This window comes from Nicotiana sylvestris, chromosome 11 (assembly GCF_000393655.2).
Source record: "Nicotiana sylvestris chromosome 11, ASM39365v2, whole genome shotgun sequence".
Lineage (NCBI taxonomy): Eukaryota > Viridiplantae > Streptophyta > Magnoliopsida > Solanales > Solanaceae > Nicotiana > Nicotiana sylvestris.
In genome coordinates, this window is record NC_091067.1 from 36,332,105 (window position 1) to 36,347,977 (window position 15,873).

Genomic DNA, 15,873 nt, shown 5'->3' on the forward strand with positions numbered 1-15,873 from the left:
AAGCAAAAGGATCTTAATTTGAGGTAGCGGAGATAGTTGGAGTTGCTTAAGGATTATGATATCACTATATTGTACCATCTGGGAAAGACCAATGTGGTGGCTGATGCTTTGAGCCAAAAGGCAGTGAGTATGGGGAGTTTGGCATGTATTCCAGTTGGGAAGATACCTCTTGCAGTTGATGTTCAGGCCTTGGCCAACCGGTTTGTGAGATTAGACATTTCGGAGCCCAGTCGGGTATTGGCGTGTGTGGTTTCTCGGTCTTCATTATATGATCGCATCATAGAGCGCCAGTATGATGATCTGTATTTGCTTGTCCTTAAGGACAGAGTTCAGCATGATGATGCTAGAGATGTGACCATCGGTGATGATGAGGCGTTGAGGATGCGGGGCCGGGTTTGTGTGCCCAATGTGGATGGGCTTCGGGAGTTGATTATGGAAGAGGCCCATAGCTCGGGGTATTCCATTCATTCTGGTGCCGTGAGATGTATCAGGATTTGAAGCAGTACTATTGGTGGAGAAGAATGAAGAAAGATATTGTGGGATTTGTAGCTCGGTGTCTCAATTGTCAGCAGGTGAAATATGAGCATCAGAGACCGGGTGGCTTTCTACAACAAATGGATATTCCTGAGTGGAAGTGGGAGAGAATCATTATGGACTTTGTTGTTGGACTTCCACGGACTTTGAGGAAGTTCGATGCTATTTGGTTAATTGTGGATCGGCTGACCAAGTCTGCGCACTTCATTCCTGTGTGTACTACCTATTCTTCAAAGCGGTTGGCAGAGATCTATATCCGAGAGATTGTTCGTTTGCATGGTGTACCAGTCTCCATCATTTCAGATAGAGGTACTCGGTTTACTTCGCAGTTTTGGAGGGCCGTGCAGAGAGAGTTGGGTACTTAGGTAGAGTTGAGCATAACTTTTCATCCTCAGATAGATGGGCAATCCGAGCGTACTATTCAGATATTGGAGGACATGTTGCGTGCTTGTGTCATTGATTTCGGAGGATCATGGGATAAGTTTCTACTTCTTGCGGAGTTTGCTTATAATAACAGCTACCAGTCGAGTATTCAGATGGCTCCATATAAGGCTTTGTATGGGAGGCGGTGTAGGTCTCTAGTTGGTTGGTTCGAGCCCGGTGAGGTTAGGCTATTGGGAATTGATTTGGTACAGGATGCTTTGGAGAAGGTGAAGGTGATTCAGGAGAGGCTTCGTATAGCGCAGTCGAGGCAAAGGAGTTATGCTGATAGGAAGGTTCGAGATGTGCCTACATGGTTGGCGAGAAGGTTCTGTTGAAGGTTTCACCGATGAAAGGTGTTATGAGATTCGGGATGAAAGGGAAATTGAGTCCTCGGTTCATTGGGCCTTTTGAGGTGCTTCGGAGGATTGGGGAGGTAGCTTGTGAGCCTGCTTTGTCACCCAGCTTGTCATGTGTGCATCTGGTATTTCATGTTTTTATGCTCCAAAAGTATATAGGGGATCCGTCTCATGTTTTGGGCTTCAGCATGGTTCAACTGGATGATGATTTGACCTTTGATGTGGAGCCAATAACTATTTTGGGTCGTCAGGTTCGGAAGTTGAGGTAAAAGGATATAGCTTCAGTGAAAGTGCAGTAGAGAGGTCGGCCCGTGGAGGAGATTACCTGGGAGACCAAGCGGGAGATGCGGAGCAGATATCCTCACCTATTCGAGGCTTCAGGTATGTTTCTTGACTCATTCGAGGATGAACGTTTCTTTAAGTTGGGGAGGATGTGACGACCCATCTAGTCGTCTCATGAGTTACTGCTCCATTTCCCCCATTTCTGCTTCTTTACATTTATTATCCATGTTTTTATGGTATCGGGTTGGTCTAATCGAGTCCGGAATTAGTTTGGTGAAATTTGAGACACTTAGTCTCTTTTAAGAAGGCTTAAGTTGGAAAAGTCAACTAGATGTTGACTTATGTGTTAGAAGGCTCGGATGTGAGTTCCGATGGTTCAGTTAGCTTCGGCAGGTGATTTGTGACTTAGGAGCGCGATCGGAATGGGTTTTGGAGTTGTAGAGAAGATTTAGGCTTAAATTGGCGATTTCTGGTTGATAGGCGAGATTTTGATATAGGGGTCGAAATGGGATGTGTGTGCAAAATTTCAGGTCATTCGAACGAGATTTTATAGACTTTCTGATCGAAATCATAATTTAAGAGTTCTTAGGCTTGAATCCTATGTTAAATTGGTGATTTGATGTTGTTGTGAGCATTCTGAAGTTTTCAACAAGTTTGAACGATGTCATGGGATGTATTGGTACAATTGGTTTGAAGTTCCGGGTAGGTTCCGGAATGTTTTAGGCCAAAAATCATAGCTGTAGCAGGTCCAGAAGGGTTGCAGGCCTTAGAACTCACCCGCGCGGTCCGCACAAAATGAAGTGCGTCCGCGGAGAGTGCTGTGCGGACCACACAAAATAGTGTGCGGCCGTGGTAGGTGCTCTGCGGACCGCACAAAATGGTGTGCGGCCACGGTAGGTACTGTGCGGACCGCACAAAATGGTGTGCGGCCGCGGTGAAGAACATTCCGATGGTCCAACTTCGGAAGCTCATACATTTTTATCTACAAGGAATTTTGAGATGATTCAAAAAAAAAGTTGTAGCCCTTCGTGTCTAGTTTCCAGAAGGGTAAAGATAACGAAATTTGGACATGTGTAGCAAAAGTTAAGGCCAAAATGCTAAAGTTTTTCACTGCAGAGGAAAGCTTGTGCGACCGCGGTCGATTTTGTGCGGCTCGCAGAGGTGGAAATCTATGGGGTACTCTATAAATACGAGGTTTTGGGTTTTATTTGATATTTTGACCTAGAGAGCTCGAATTTTGGCAATATTTCGAAGGTTTTTCAAGAAATTTATCGGGGTAAGTGATTCTAACTCAGATTTGGCTAGAGTACATGAATATATCATTGAATTCATCATTTAATTCGTGATTTCGGATGGAATTTGGGAAGAAAATTGTGCAATCTTTCAAAAATGTAAAATGATGATTTGAAGGACCAAATAGTATCAGAATTGGATAATTTTCGTATGGATAGATTCGTGAGAGTATAAGGATTCTAGTTTTGTGAATTTTGTCAAATTCCGAGATATGGGCCCGGGGGTCGGGTTTGACCAATTTCTGGAATTTTATGGTAATTCGATTGTTTTCGCTTGGGCTTTGTTCCCTTAGCATAATGTGACATATTCGCTCCGATTTTGGATAGATTTGATGCGTGTGGAGGCCAATTCAAGGGGCAAAAGCATCGCGAGCTAGAGAATTAACCGGTTTGAGGTGAGTAATGATTGTAAATGATGTCCTAAGGGTTTAAAACCCCAGATTGCACATCGTAGTGCTATATTGAGATGAGACACGCGCTTGATGATGAGCGTGGGGTTGTTTACTATTGGGATTTGTGATTTGGTTCGTCCCGTTTGATGTTCTTACCGCATATTTGACTGAAACTTGTTTGTTACCATAATGGTTTGGGCTGATTGCCATATTTGGGCTTCGTGCCAACTATTTGAACCCTCCGAGAATTTTTATCACTATTTCCTCACTATTTTGATTTATTACTTGAACTCAGTCTTGTGGTTTCCTACTGTTTTACAACTCAGCCACTTTTACTCAGTTTTGAGACTTAAATGATATTTCTAAATGATGTTTTCGGCTGAGAACTATTGTTTTACTAATGCCCAAGGGGCTTGTGATGATTTTTTGGATTGAGTGCGGCTGAGAGCCATATATGATGATACACTGAGTGATATGAGGCCGAGGGCCTGAGATACATTTATACGCCACGAGGTGGCTTGAGTGATGTGAGGTCGAGAGCCGAGAGTTGATGCCAGGAGAAGGCTTGATATTGCGCTTGGGCCGTAAGGAGCCCCTCCGGAGTCTGCACACCCCCAGTGAGTGCGGGTACCCATTGTGATCTGAGAGTGAGCCCGAGGGGCTGATATTGTTTTAAGAGCGAGCCCGGGGCACTGGTATTATTCTGAGTTATTGCCCGAGGGGCGTATTTCTATTTGTTAATTACCTGCCAAATTACTTGTTTTACTGGTTGAAAAAGGAAGTTTACTTGATATTTCACTGATTTACTGTTTTAAGTGATTTTACTGCTTCAGTATAGATTGCTTTGTGTTTTCACATGTTTTCTTGCTTTCAGCCATTATTTATATTTATTACTCACTGAGTTGGAGTACTCACTTTACTCCCTGCACCGTGTGTGCACATTCAGACATAGCAGGTCCTGCTCCTGAGTGCTGATCCTTCCAGTTTAGGCGGTGTCTCGGAGACTAAGAGATAGCTGTTGGCGTCCGCAGCCCCCGTGTCTCCCTTATCTTATTACTTTTATATCCTTCAAACAGTCGTACCAGATATTGAATTTAGTAGACTCGTATCAAGATCCTTAGTAGCTCATGACTTGTGACACCTCCGTTAGGGCTGTGTCGGGTTGGAAATGTCGCTTTGTTATCTCTATTTCCGCTAATGGTGCTATTAAATCATGTTTAAACTGTTATGCTATTTAACTGCTTAAAAGGACGAAATGTGTCAGACCGGCTGGCCTTGTCTTCATGAGAGGCACCATCACGACCGGGTTCGGGGTTAGGGACGTGACAGTTAGGCACCCCTTAGGATCCACTAGTGTGGTTCCCGGCCAGACTATTGTTGTGAATTTAAGTGCAAATAACATGTAGGCAAATAAAACTTCAAATAATAGGGGATTTTCACCTAATGGTTGCAAACAAAATTGGAAAGAATTAAAAGGAAGATGATTTTCTTAAAAGAAATAGTTTGAAATCTTTAGAAGAAATAGAGAAACAAAGGGAAAAGGGGGGTCCTAGGTTTATTAATAATATGGATCACCCCACACAATGTCTGGTAATCACTCCTCAATGAGGGGCTACACATGACATTATCGTGTGGTCATATATCCATATCTACCCTTTCCCACCTCGTTAAGGTATTAAAGCGCGGAATGATCTCGTTTACTTATTTCATGCTATTACCTGTCCCAATCCTATCAGTCCCAGAGGTATTTAAGACTACTAATCCTAAAGGGGAGGGATATTAGGCTTATTTGTAGTTTCAAAGGTAAAATTCTAAGGCGACACACAAAACATGTATAGCAAGTTTGAGGAAAGCACATAAAAAAGTAAAATGATCAGATATACCTCCTTGAACAAAGAAAACACATAATTAGCATGACTTTCACATACTGTTTATGGTCTCATTAAGAACTTAAAGGTTGAGGCAGACTGATTCATTACATAATGCAGAAAAGAAGCCCAAAATATTTCTGCCTGTTGGTTGTAGTTAATAGCATAGATTCAGTTTATAACTTCGCCCTAAGGCTTGCCTAAGTGTTGGACAAGGATCCTATAGGCATAGTATCTACTGGATTCAGAAAGCAATAATAAGTTGAACTAGTACTAGTCAAAAAGGTTGTCAGATTATTAAAGAGAGCAAGTTTATATGAAGGTCAGAAGTTCTCCCACTGATGATACTCGTTATTACTGGTTTTATCTCTATAAGTTAATGAAGCGATTCAGATTCGATTAGGAATTCCTATTGACATGCTTTCTACGCGTAGTTGATTTTATGCCTTTTGTAGACATGGTAAAAAATGTTGAAGCCTTATAGACATGATATCTAAATGCATAAGACTGGTTTTAATCTGTAAACAATGTATCTAACTGGCAGAAAAACCTATGAGCATGATATCTAGATGCAGCATTTGTTTAAAACCTATGAGCATAATATCTGTACAAATGTAGTAATCCTATGATCATGATTTCTATGTGAAAATAGACGTTTAGAATCCCCTATAGGCATGCTTTCTATATGCATTTGAATGTGCAGAATTTCAAAACACCTATAGACATGGTATCTATGTTAGAATGTAGAATTTAGAATGACTTGTAGGCATAGTATCTATGTGAGAATGCAGAAATCAGAATGACCTATAGGCATGGTATCTACCCATTGCATACACAGTTACCCTCCCTTTTCACGAGCCATCCCCAAGAGTGTATTACAAATTATTACAGCCCGGAATAAAGTAAAAAAAATACATCAGAAAATATAAAAGTACAACCAAAGGAGAGCCTAATTAAGACTTCATGTCTGAAATATGAGGTAAACCAACTCCAAGAGATCATGATCCAAAGTCTTTCTCCCATTTGAATGTGTCAAAGTTCCCTAAGAGCCTCAATGGGACTCTGGGCAATGCTCACACCCAAATGTATTATCATATAAGGACAAGTGCAGTGTGGAAAGGCTAGCCCTCAAGTGTCCAAGTTCAGAGGGAGCTCAAAGGGTCCCAAGGCAAGGCTCACAAGAAGGGGGCAGAACTTAAAGACTAAGAAAGAGTGCAAGTGCAGAAACAGAATTTTGAAAGTGGAAAGGGCGAGGGAAACAGCTACAAATAAGTACACATAGGGGAATAGGGAATAGAGAGATTGTAAAGAGCCTATTGCTTAGGCAAGGCCTGGCTTCAAACATGTTCAGCAATGGAGGATGCTAGAATAATCTCAAACCTGCCAGAACACACCATTTAGAGGATAGGATCCCAAAGGATCGAATTTGATTCATGGACAATAACTTATAGTATTGCCATGCCTCAAACCATAGCTTAAACACATAGGAGGCAGGGGTTTGGGATTCATAATAGAGCAGGCAGAAAGAAATCAATATGCTGGAGCAAGTGTTGAACTATACAGAAGCAGTAAGCAGACAGGGATACAAAAAGTAATAAATAAACACATTGTTTTGGTGCTAGAAGCCTTAAATTAGGACATACTAGATTCAAAAAAGTAAATAGAGAAAAGCAGGCAGTAGGTCTTGTAAACAGGCCACAGTTCAAGAAACAAGAGAGAATACTTTGAGTGTAAGTGTAAGTTCAGAAAGACTACGAGTGATGGATTGATGTACTTGTGTCAATGAAAGAGTCAATATTTATAGTGTGAAAAACAGGCAGAAATAAGGTAAGAAAACAATTAAGGAACTGGTTATCAATTAAAAATCAATCAATACAAGACTTCCTTTAATTAAGGAATTCAGATTCAAATGGTAAAACTATTTAAGGAAAGAAATCAAATAAACATCTTGTGAAAAGTAGGAAATTAGGGGTAAATACATAGGAGTTTTAATTAAGCAAAGAATTTTGAAATACACGGCTAAAACAAATAAGGTAAGGATCAATCAGTATACAGTAAATCAAGAGGTCAGAGGTTTGAGATTATTGGCTCAGGAATGAGCTAAGGAATGTTTTTGACTCAAATCAAGTAACAGGGAAATTAGCAAACAAGGAAAGAAATCAATCAAACTTATAAAAGGGAAGTCTGAAATCAATCAAAATTGAAAGCCATTTTTAGAGGGAAGTTCTACACATATAAAGAGCACACAAATATGCCAGGTTGAATTTAGAGCAAAGAAAACATCATGCCATTTCAAAATCAGTAGGTAGTCACATAGGTTAGAATAGATAGTATCAAATAACATACAAAGGGTCCAGTATAAGGACCTTAGAAGAGTTTTAGTAGAAAAAATAAAAATCACTTAAAGAAATAGAGATTTCAAAACTCAGTTAACTAATTCAGAAAACTCAAAATAGGTCTAAAAGAGTTAGGTTTTCTTAAATCAAACAAGTTCAAAGATGAAGAGCAAGCAAATCACATAGCCAAGGGTCTCAAAACTCGAATGAACCCCCAAATTTAGGGTTCTTGCCATGAACCGAGTGTAGAGATGAAAGGGCAAGTGATTAAGAGAAAAGATATTAATTGAAACAGATTCAGAGGTCTCAGAAAGGAACTGAGACCTTTGATATGCTCTTTTAGTAGTAGGAACTCATGATAGGCATAGTAAAAGAACAACATGCGAAACGAATGGAAGAACTAGTAGAAGAAACAAATAAGAACATGTTGAAGAAAAAAAAACTTAACAAGAACACAGTAGGAGAAAACAAGGTAGACGAAACACACGAAGAACACATTAGAAGCAACATAGTGGGAGAAACACACAAAGAAAAAGAAATCAGAGAAACATACAAGAGAAAAAAGAGAATCAGAGAAAAATAACTCAAAAACCCTAGATCAGAAGAAATAAAGGTTTTAAAAGCATAGTTTTAAAAGACATGTCAAGAAATCGTTTTAAAAGTTTAGGGAAAACATGGATCTAGAACAGATCTAAGGAAATCAACAAAGACTCAAAAGCTAGGGTTTCAGAGGAACCCAAACGGTGAGAAAGACTTGGATCGTCATTAATCTAAGCAAGAGGAGTCGAGGCTAGGCTTGAACAGACATGGCTTGCTAGTGATGGCCCTAGAACTTGAAACCCACAAGGATCTGGACCCCGTTCTTTCGTGTATAAGTCATGAGATTTCAATAACCAAGCGTCGAGGAGCCATAAAAGGCTGGTGGGTGGTGAAACCACCATGGAATCAGGCAAGGAGGTGGCCAGAATAGGCGAGTGAAGCTCATCGTAGCGGAGGGGGGAGGGGAAAGGTTATAGAAAGAACCAGAGATAGAGAGAGAAAGAGAGAAAAGAGAGTCGGTTGAGTGAGGAATGAGAGTGGTTTGGGGCGATCGTTTGGGTTTAATTTGGTAAGAGTGAATCTGGGCTGTTGATCAATTTTGATCAACGGCCAAGATTTAATCCGGTTTGGGTCAGGTAGATTTAGGGATTGGGCTTGGGTCTTTGGGCTGGTTTAATTAGGGGTTCAAATCTGGCCAAAATTCAAATACAAATGGGCTATCATTTAAATAGTCATTTTTCCCTCATTTATTTTATAAAAAATAGTAAAATAATTTTCAGAAATAAATTAAAAGCACTAAAATGAATAATAATACATAATTATCAAATTAAAAACACTGAAGTTAATTTTATAAATATAAATACAATTAAATCTTAAAAGAGGCCAATATTGCAATTATATGCAAATTAGATTTAATAAATGACAAATAAATTTGTATAAATATGCAAATAAAATTATGTTAGCCATATTTTAGTATAAATATGAGAATCCAATGAATGAATCACCAAAATGATAATTTTTGGAATAATTATTGGGTTTTTCTTGCTAAAATATGGAAGTAAATTGATTTAAAAATCTTTTAAAAATTAAGAGAAAAATATTAAAACCTTAGGACATACTTACATATGCATATACATGCTATTTTAAAAGTATTTTGCATATAAAAATATACAGGAAAAAATTGGGTATCAACAGCTGCCCCTCTTTACCAGGGAAGGATGAAAGAGTTTACGGGTAAAGATATGATAGCCAATTTTGACCGAACGAAATGGTTCGAGTAGACTTAGGCCATAGTCTGGCTTCTGAGATGCCTAAATATCCTTGGTTCTACAGGAATCAGGCCGTATGTAGTTCGGGATTCGTCGGCGGAGTATGCTGATGGAGACCGTTTCAAGAACGGGCGTGATATTCAGGTTGGGATGAATAGTTAAGGTCTAATAGGGCTGCAGGAACTGGAGCGGGATCACTCCTGCTGAGATGGCCATTGCTCGTCGGTTTACTTGCAAATGAGCAATACAAGCATATATTGTGCATAAATTTAAACGTGATGCAAGTTCCCATCAGACCATGAATGTTGTCTTTGGATGGTTAGGATGACGTCCTCAAACTATGGCATCCTGGGCCATGAAGCGGATGATAAAGGATTCGCAAGCCATGAAATGATGCTCTTGAGCTATGGGAATAATGCCTCCGAACTATGATGCCTTTGAATAATGATATGCAAAAGATAAAAGGGATATTCAGGCCATGACATGGTGTTCTCGGGCTATGTAAATGGTGCCTCCAAACAATGATGCCCTTAGATAATTTGGCGATCTTTCAGCCCATGAAATGCAGTGTTAGGCGATATTTCAGCCCATTAAATGCAATAAGCAGCGATCTTTCAGCCATGCAAGTGTAAAATAACACGGTGATCTTTCAGCCATGCAGGTGTAAATGTGGCGATCTTTCAGCCATGCAAGTGTAAATAAAGCGGTGATCTTTCAGCCATGCAAATGAAGGTAGAGCTTAACCTCGGAAGGCAGAATGATAGCCTTATGCATTGCAGAGGATGCAGATGGAGACAGTGCTTAGTCTCGGAAGGCACAATGGTAGACTTATGCAATGCAAAAATGCAGATGGAGATAGAGCTTAGTCTCGGAAGGCAGAATGGTAGCCTTATGCAATGCAAAAATACAGATGGAGACAGTGCTTAGTCTCGGAAGGTAGAATAGTAGCCTTATGCAATATAGAAAATACAGATAGAGACAGTGCTTAGTCTCAGAAGGCAGAATGGTAGCCTTATGCAATGCATCAAATGCAGATGGAGACAATGCTTAGTCTCAGAAGGCAGAATGGTAGCCTTTTGCAATGCAGGAATAAAAATAAAAGGGCAAATGGTAATAGAGTTTCTTGGTTGATATCAGGTTGCGACATTGTGACCGATGGGGACGTTGCGATATAGGGAATATCGCTAGCGTGCGTGGATAGATGCTGGTAAACGTGAACAATTCTGAGAGTTGTATTCCCGAATAATATGAGTGTATAATATGTTCGATGATTTTGCAACTCAGGTGCCTGCATCCAAAGAAAAATCGTGAGTTTTGTAAAGGGGAAAGGTTAGTTCCTATCCCCGCTGGCTCTACTTGATCTGCTCGGCTCTGTTTCGGTGATACTGTACGTATCATTGGGGTAGCATTTCTAAATAGAGCAATTTTGATAACAAACATGCATGATTTAGTAAAAATATAACATAAGTACATAATCGAGAATAGTTTTCTTTAGATGAACCGACGACTGCGACGTGGTTCAAAACACTGCAACTTCTCTTGCTACGGAGTTTTGAGGGTCCTCCTCAAAATTCTGTCCCAGTTTACTGGGTTGATGCTTCTGACGGCTGCTTGCGATGACTGGCCGAAATAATTCGAAATTTTGAGGGTCCTCCTCAAAATTCTGTCCTAGTTTCCAATTACGAGGGGAAATGATAATTTTATTAACTTGTGACCGAACCCATCGGGCTGCCTATGTATTCCCTCTTAAACGGGAATTAGGTCAGGCGTAGTTCAAATTACATCATATGAGGAAGGCATAAGATTACACATAGTATCGCTTGACTGCATCTGAGTTGATCGGTTTTGGCCAGACTTCTCCGTCCATTTCCGCAAGTATGAGGGCTCCTCCTATTAGAACCCGGTGAACCATGTACGGACCCTGCCAGTTGGGAGAAAATTTCCCTTTGGCCTCATCTTGATGTGGAAAATTTTCTTTAACACCAGCTGCCCCGGTGTGAACTGTCTTGGCTTGACTCTTTTGTTGAAGGCTCGGGACATTCTGTTCTGATAAAGCTGACCATAGCAAACTGCATTCATTCTTTTCCCATCGATAAGAGCTAGCTGCTTGTAACAACTCTTTACCTACTCTGCATCGTTGAGCTCCACTTTCTGTATGATCCTTAGGGAGGGAATTTCTACCTCAGCGGGAATGACGGCCTCTGTACCGTAAACTAGCATATAGGGAGTTGCCCCGGTTGATGTGCGGACTGTGGTGCGATATCCCAATAAAGCAAATGATAGCTTCTCGTGCCACTGCTTATGCTTCTCTATCATTTTCCTTAATATCTTCTTGATATTATTATTAGCGATTTCTACGGCTCCATTCATCTAAGGCCTGTAGGCTGTAGAATTCTTTTGTTTGATCTTGAAGGTTTCACACATAGCTTTCATCAAGTCACTGTTGAGATTGGAGCCATTATTAGTGATGATTGTCTCCAGAATCCCGAGTCGGCAAACAATGCGATCGCGGACAAAGTCTGCCATGACATTCTTAGTTACTGCTCTGTAAGACGATGCTTTGAACCATTTGGTGAAATAGTCGATTGCTACTAGGATGAATCTGTGCCCGTTGGACGCGGTAGGTTCAATTGGTCCAATAACGTCCATTCCCCAGGCGGCAAACAGCCATGGTGAGCTTGTTGCAGTAAGCTCATTTGGGGGTACCTTGATCATGTCTGCATGTATCTACCAATAGTGGCATTTTTGGACATACTGGATGGAGTCCATTTCCATAGTCATCCAGAAGTAACCAGCCCGGAGTATCTTCTTAGCTAAGACAAAACCGTCCATATTTGGACCGCAGGTCCCAGCATGGATTTCTTTTAGTAGTTTAGATGCTTCTTTCACGTTGACACACCTTAGTAATCCCAAATCAGGAGTCCTCCTATACATGATACCTCCGCAGTGAAAGAAATTGTTGGACAACCTCTGAAGTGTGCGTTTCTGAGTAGGTTTTGCAAGTTTTAGGTATTCTCCTTTCGTCAAATATTCCTTGATATCATGAAACCAAGGCTTTCTGTTTTCTTCTTCCTCAACATGAGTACAATAAGCCATATGATCATGGATCTTTATCGGAATGGGATCAATAAAGTTCTTGTCTGGGTGATGTATCATGGATGATAGGGTAGCCAGTGCATCAACGAATTCATTCTAGACTCTAGGGACATGTTGGAATTCTGTCTTTGTGAACCTCTTTCTCAACTCCTGTATATGATGCAGATAAGGGAGTATTTTGGAGTTCTTGGTTGCCGGTTCTTCTCGGACCTGATGTATAAGCAAGTTTGAATCCCCAATTACTAGCAATTCTTTAATGTTCATGTCAATGGCCATCTTGAGCCCTAAGATGCAGGCTTCATACTCGGCCATGTTATTGGTGCAAGGAAACCTGAGTTTGGCAGACACTGGACAATGCTAACAAGTTTCTGATAGTAGGACTGCTCCTATGACGACTCCTTTGAAATTTTCTGCTCCATCAAAAAACATTCTCCATCGTCATAGGATTCTGCAATATCTTCTCCTATGAATGATGCCTCTTCATCAGGAAAGTATATTTTTAGGGGTTCATACTCTCCGTCCATGAGATTTTCAGTGAGGTGATCTGCTAGTGCCTGTCTTTTGATCGCTTTTTGAGTTACGTAGACAATGTCAAATTCACTCAATAGGATTTGCCACTTGGCTAGCTTGCCAGTGCGCATGGGATTCTGAAAGATGTACTTCAAAGGATCCATCCTTGATATGAGATATGTAGTATAGGCACAAAAGTAATGCCTCAACTTCTGAGCTACCCAAGTCAGAGCGCAATGCATTATAACAAAGAATATCGGGCCTCGTACGGGGTGAACTTCTTGCTGAGATAACAGATGGCCTGCTCCTTCCTCCCTATCTCATCATGCTGCCCAAGGACGCATTTTAAAGCTCTGTCCAGTACTGCAAGGTAGAGTAATAGAGGTCTACCTAGATCGGGCGGGACCAGAACTGGTGGTGTTGACATGTACTCCTTGATTCTGTGGAAGGCCTTTTGGCAGTCACCAGTCCATTTGGTAGCGGCGTCCTTATTCAACATCTTGAAGATTGGCTCACAGATGACTGTAGATTGTTCTATGAACTGGCTGATGTAGTTGAGTCTCTTCAAGAAACTCATTACATCCTTCTTGTTCTTTGGCGGTGGCAATTTTTGAATAGCTTTGACTTTTGATGGATCCAGTTCTATTCCTCGATGACTCACAATAAACCCAAGTAGTTTTCCGGTAGGAACCCCAAATGCACACTTTGCATGATTCAGTTTTAGGTTGTACCTTTGTAGCCTATTGAAGAACTTCCTCAAATGTTCCATGTGATCAGTATCTTTCTTGGACTTGATAATAACATCGTCTACATATATTTCGATCTCTTTGTGTATCATATCATGGAAAATGGTGGTCATGGCCCTCATGTAGGTGGCCCTAGCATTCTTTAATACGAACGGCTTCATCTTGTAACAGTACATCCCCCACGGCGTAATGAAAGCCATTTTCTCAGCATCTTCTTCATCCATCCAGATCTGATGACCCCGCAAAACAATCTACAAATGACTGTAACTCATGCTTAGCGTAATTATCGATTAGGATGTGTATGTTTGGCAAAGGGAAGTCGTCTTTCGGACTGGCCCGGTTAAGATCCCGGAAGTCGACATAGACTCTGACCTTCCCGTCCTTCTTTGGTACTGGCACAATGTTAGCTAACCATGTTGGGTATTCTACTACCCTGAGAACCTTGTCTTTGACTTGCTTAGCGACTTCCTTCTTGATTTTCAGACTCATGTCAGGCTTAAACTCTTTGAGATTTTGCTTTATCGGCGGCAATGCTGGATCTGTTGGCAGTTTGTGAGCCATAATGGATGTACTCAGACCAGCCATGTCATCATACGACCAGGAGAATATGTCTTCATATTCCCTTAGAAATTCTGTGTACTCTTCCTTTTCTGACGGTGACAAATGAATGATGATTCGTGTTTCTTTGACGTTCTCTACATCTCCTAGGTTAACAATCTCAGTCTTGTCCAGGTTGGACTTAGGTCTATTCTAAAAATTCTCGACTTCTTTAACAATGTCTTCCGATATGTCATCTTCCTATGAATCTGTATCCGTTTGTTGCGTTGTCTCGTTGCACGTCACAGTCATTGGTTCATCAAGATAAGTAATAGTAATGTTGTATCAGTAAAGTAATGAGAGAAAATAATAAGAGTAAGATTTATAGGGAAAGTCGAAATGCTTTGATAAATTCCATAACTGTTTTGAACATTGAAGATCTTATTGCGAAATTTTAAAATGCGAAAGGAAAGTCAACTAGTAAAAATAAAAGATAATGCATAATGCTTGTTCAGCCTTGCTACCCCGAGGCTTTCTGGGCTCTGGTGGTTCTGATGGTCCAGTTACTGAGGCATGCTCCTCTGCTTACTGCCTGTATGGAAGGGCCTTCCTCCCCCTCCTCCTTGGAAACAACACAACAATCCATATCATCATCTTCTAAGAACCAATTCCTTACTGTTGCCAGTGCTTCCTCTTCTTCTGTCCCATAAATAACATCGGCTAGCTGGAAAGTCTGCCCCAAATGTGGTGTTGGCTGCTCCAGCGGATAGTAAGAACTGCGCCATGGTGGCGACTAGTTGTTGAATTCCTCCCAAGTGTACTCATATCCCATACCGAAAGTGGTTCCATGTTTCTTTAGTTTAATAGGCTTAGCGATTCCTTGGAGGTTCCTCCCAAGTCCCTTGCCAGGTTCGTATCCACTCCAGTTCAATATACTCTCGATCTTGTTATCCTACTATTTATCTTTATCAACAGCGTTCACCCTTTCGATGTGATGGTAAGTTTCCCCTCCTAGCTTCCTTCTTCCTTAGATTGACGGAATGGTCTAGCGACTGTATATAGGATTGCTTCCATCGCCGTGAATGATTACCTCTTAATGGTTCCATTCGAATTTCACTGCCTGATGTAGTGTCGATGCCACAGCCCCAGCACCATGAATCCATGGTCGTCCCAACAGCAAATTGTAAGATGTCAGTATGTCTATCACTTGAAAATCAACATCGAACCAAGTAGGCCCCATTTGCAAACACAGGCTGATTTCCCCAATTGTGGACCTTTGGGAACCGTCGAAAGCTTTAACGTTGATGGCCCCATCCTTGATCTCATGTAGACCCTTTTCCAATGTCCTAAATGTTACCAGCAGACAAATGTTGAGGCTATATCCTCCATCAATCAGGATTCTAGTGATAAAATAATCTTTGCATTGCACGGTGATGTGCAATACCTTGTTGTGACTCAACCTTTCGGGTGGCAGCTCATCTTCATGGAAAGTGATCTTGTGACTGTCCAATACCTGCCCAACCATGTTTTCCATTTCTCCTCCGGTGATGTTGCTTGGTACATATGTCTCGCTCAGCACCCTTAACAAGGCATTGTTGCGTGCATCAAAATTTTGTAGCAATGCTAGCATAGAAATTTGTGTCGGCGTTTTGTTCAGCTGATCAATGATCGAGTATTCATTGGCTTGTATCTT

At 41.0% G+C, this 15,873-nt stretch overlaps 1 protein-coding gene across 1 annotated transcript; it reads right to left on the minus strand.

Moving 5' to 3' along the window:
• Positions 1 to 12,018: 12,018 nt before the first annotated feature.
• On the minus strand, positions 12,019 to 12,447 carry LOC138880929 (uncharacterized). Its single transcript, XM_070161113.1, has one exon. It carries the CDS (start codon positions 12,445 to 12,447, stop codon positions 12,019 to 12,021), a length of 429 nt encoding a protein of 142 aa, XP_070017214.1.
• Positions 12,448 to 15,873: the final 3,426 nt, after the last annotated feature.

What these genes read in the sequence shown, in the direction of transcription:
- LOC138880929 (XM_070161113.1), bottom strand. Translation starts at nt 12,447, where the DNA reads ATGATACATCACCCAGACAAGAACTTTATTGATCCCATTCCGATAAAG.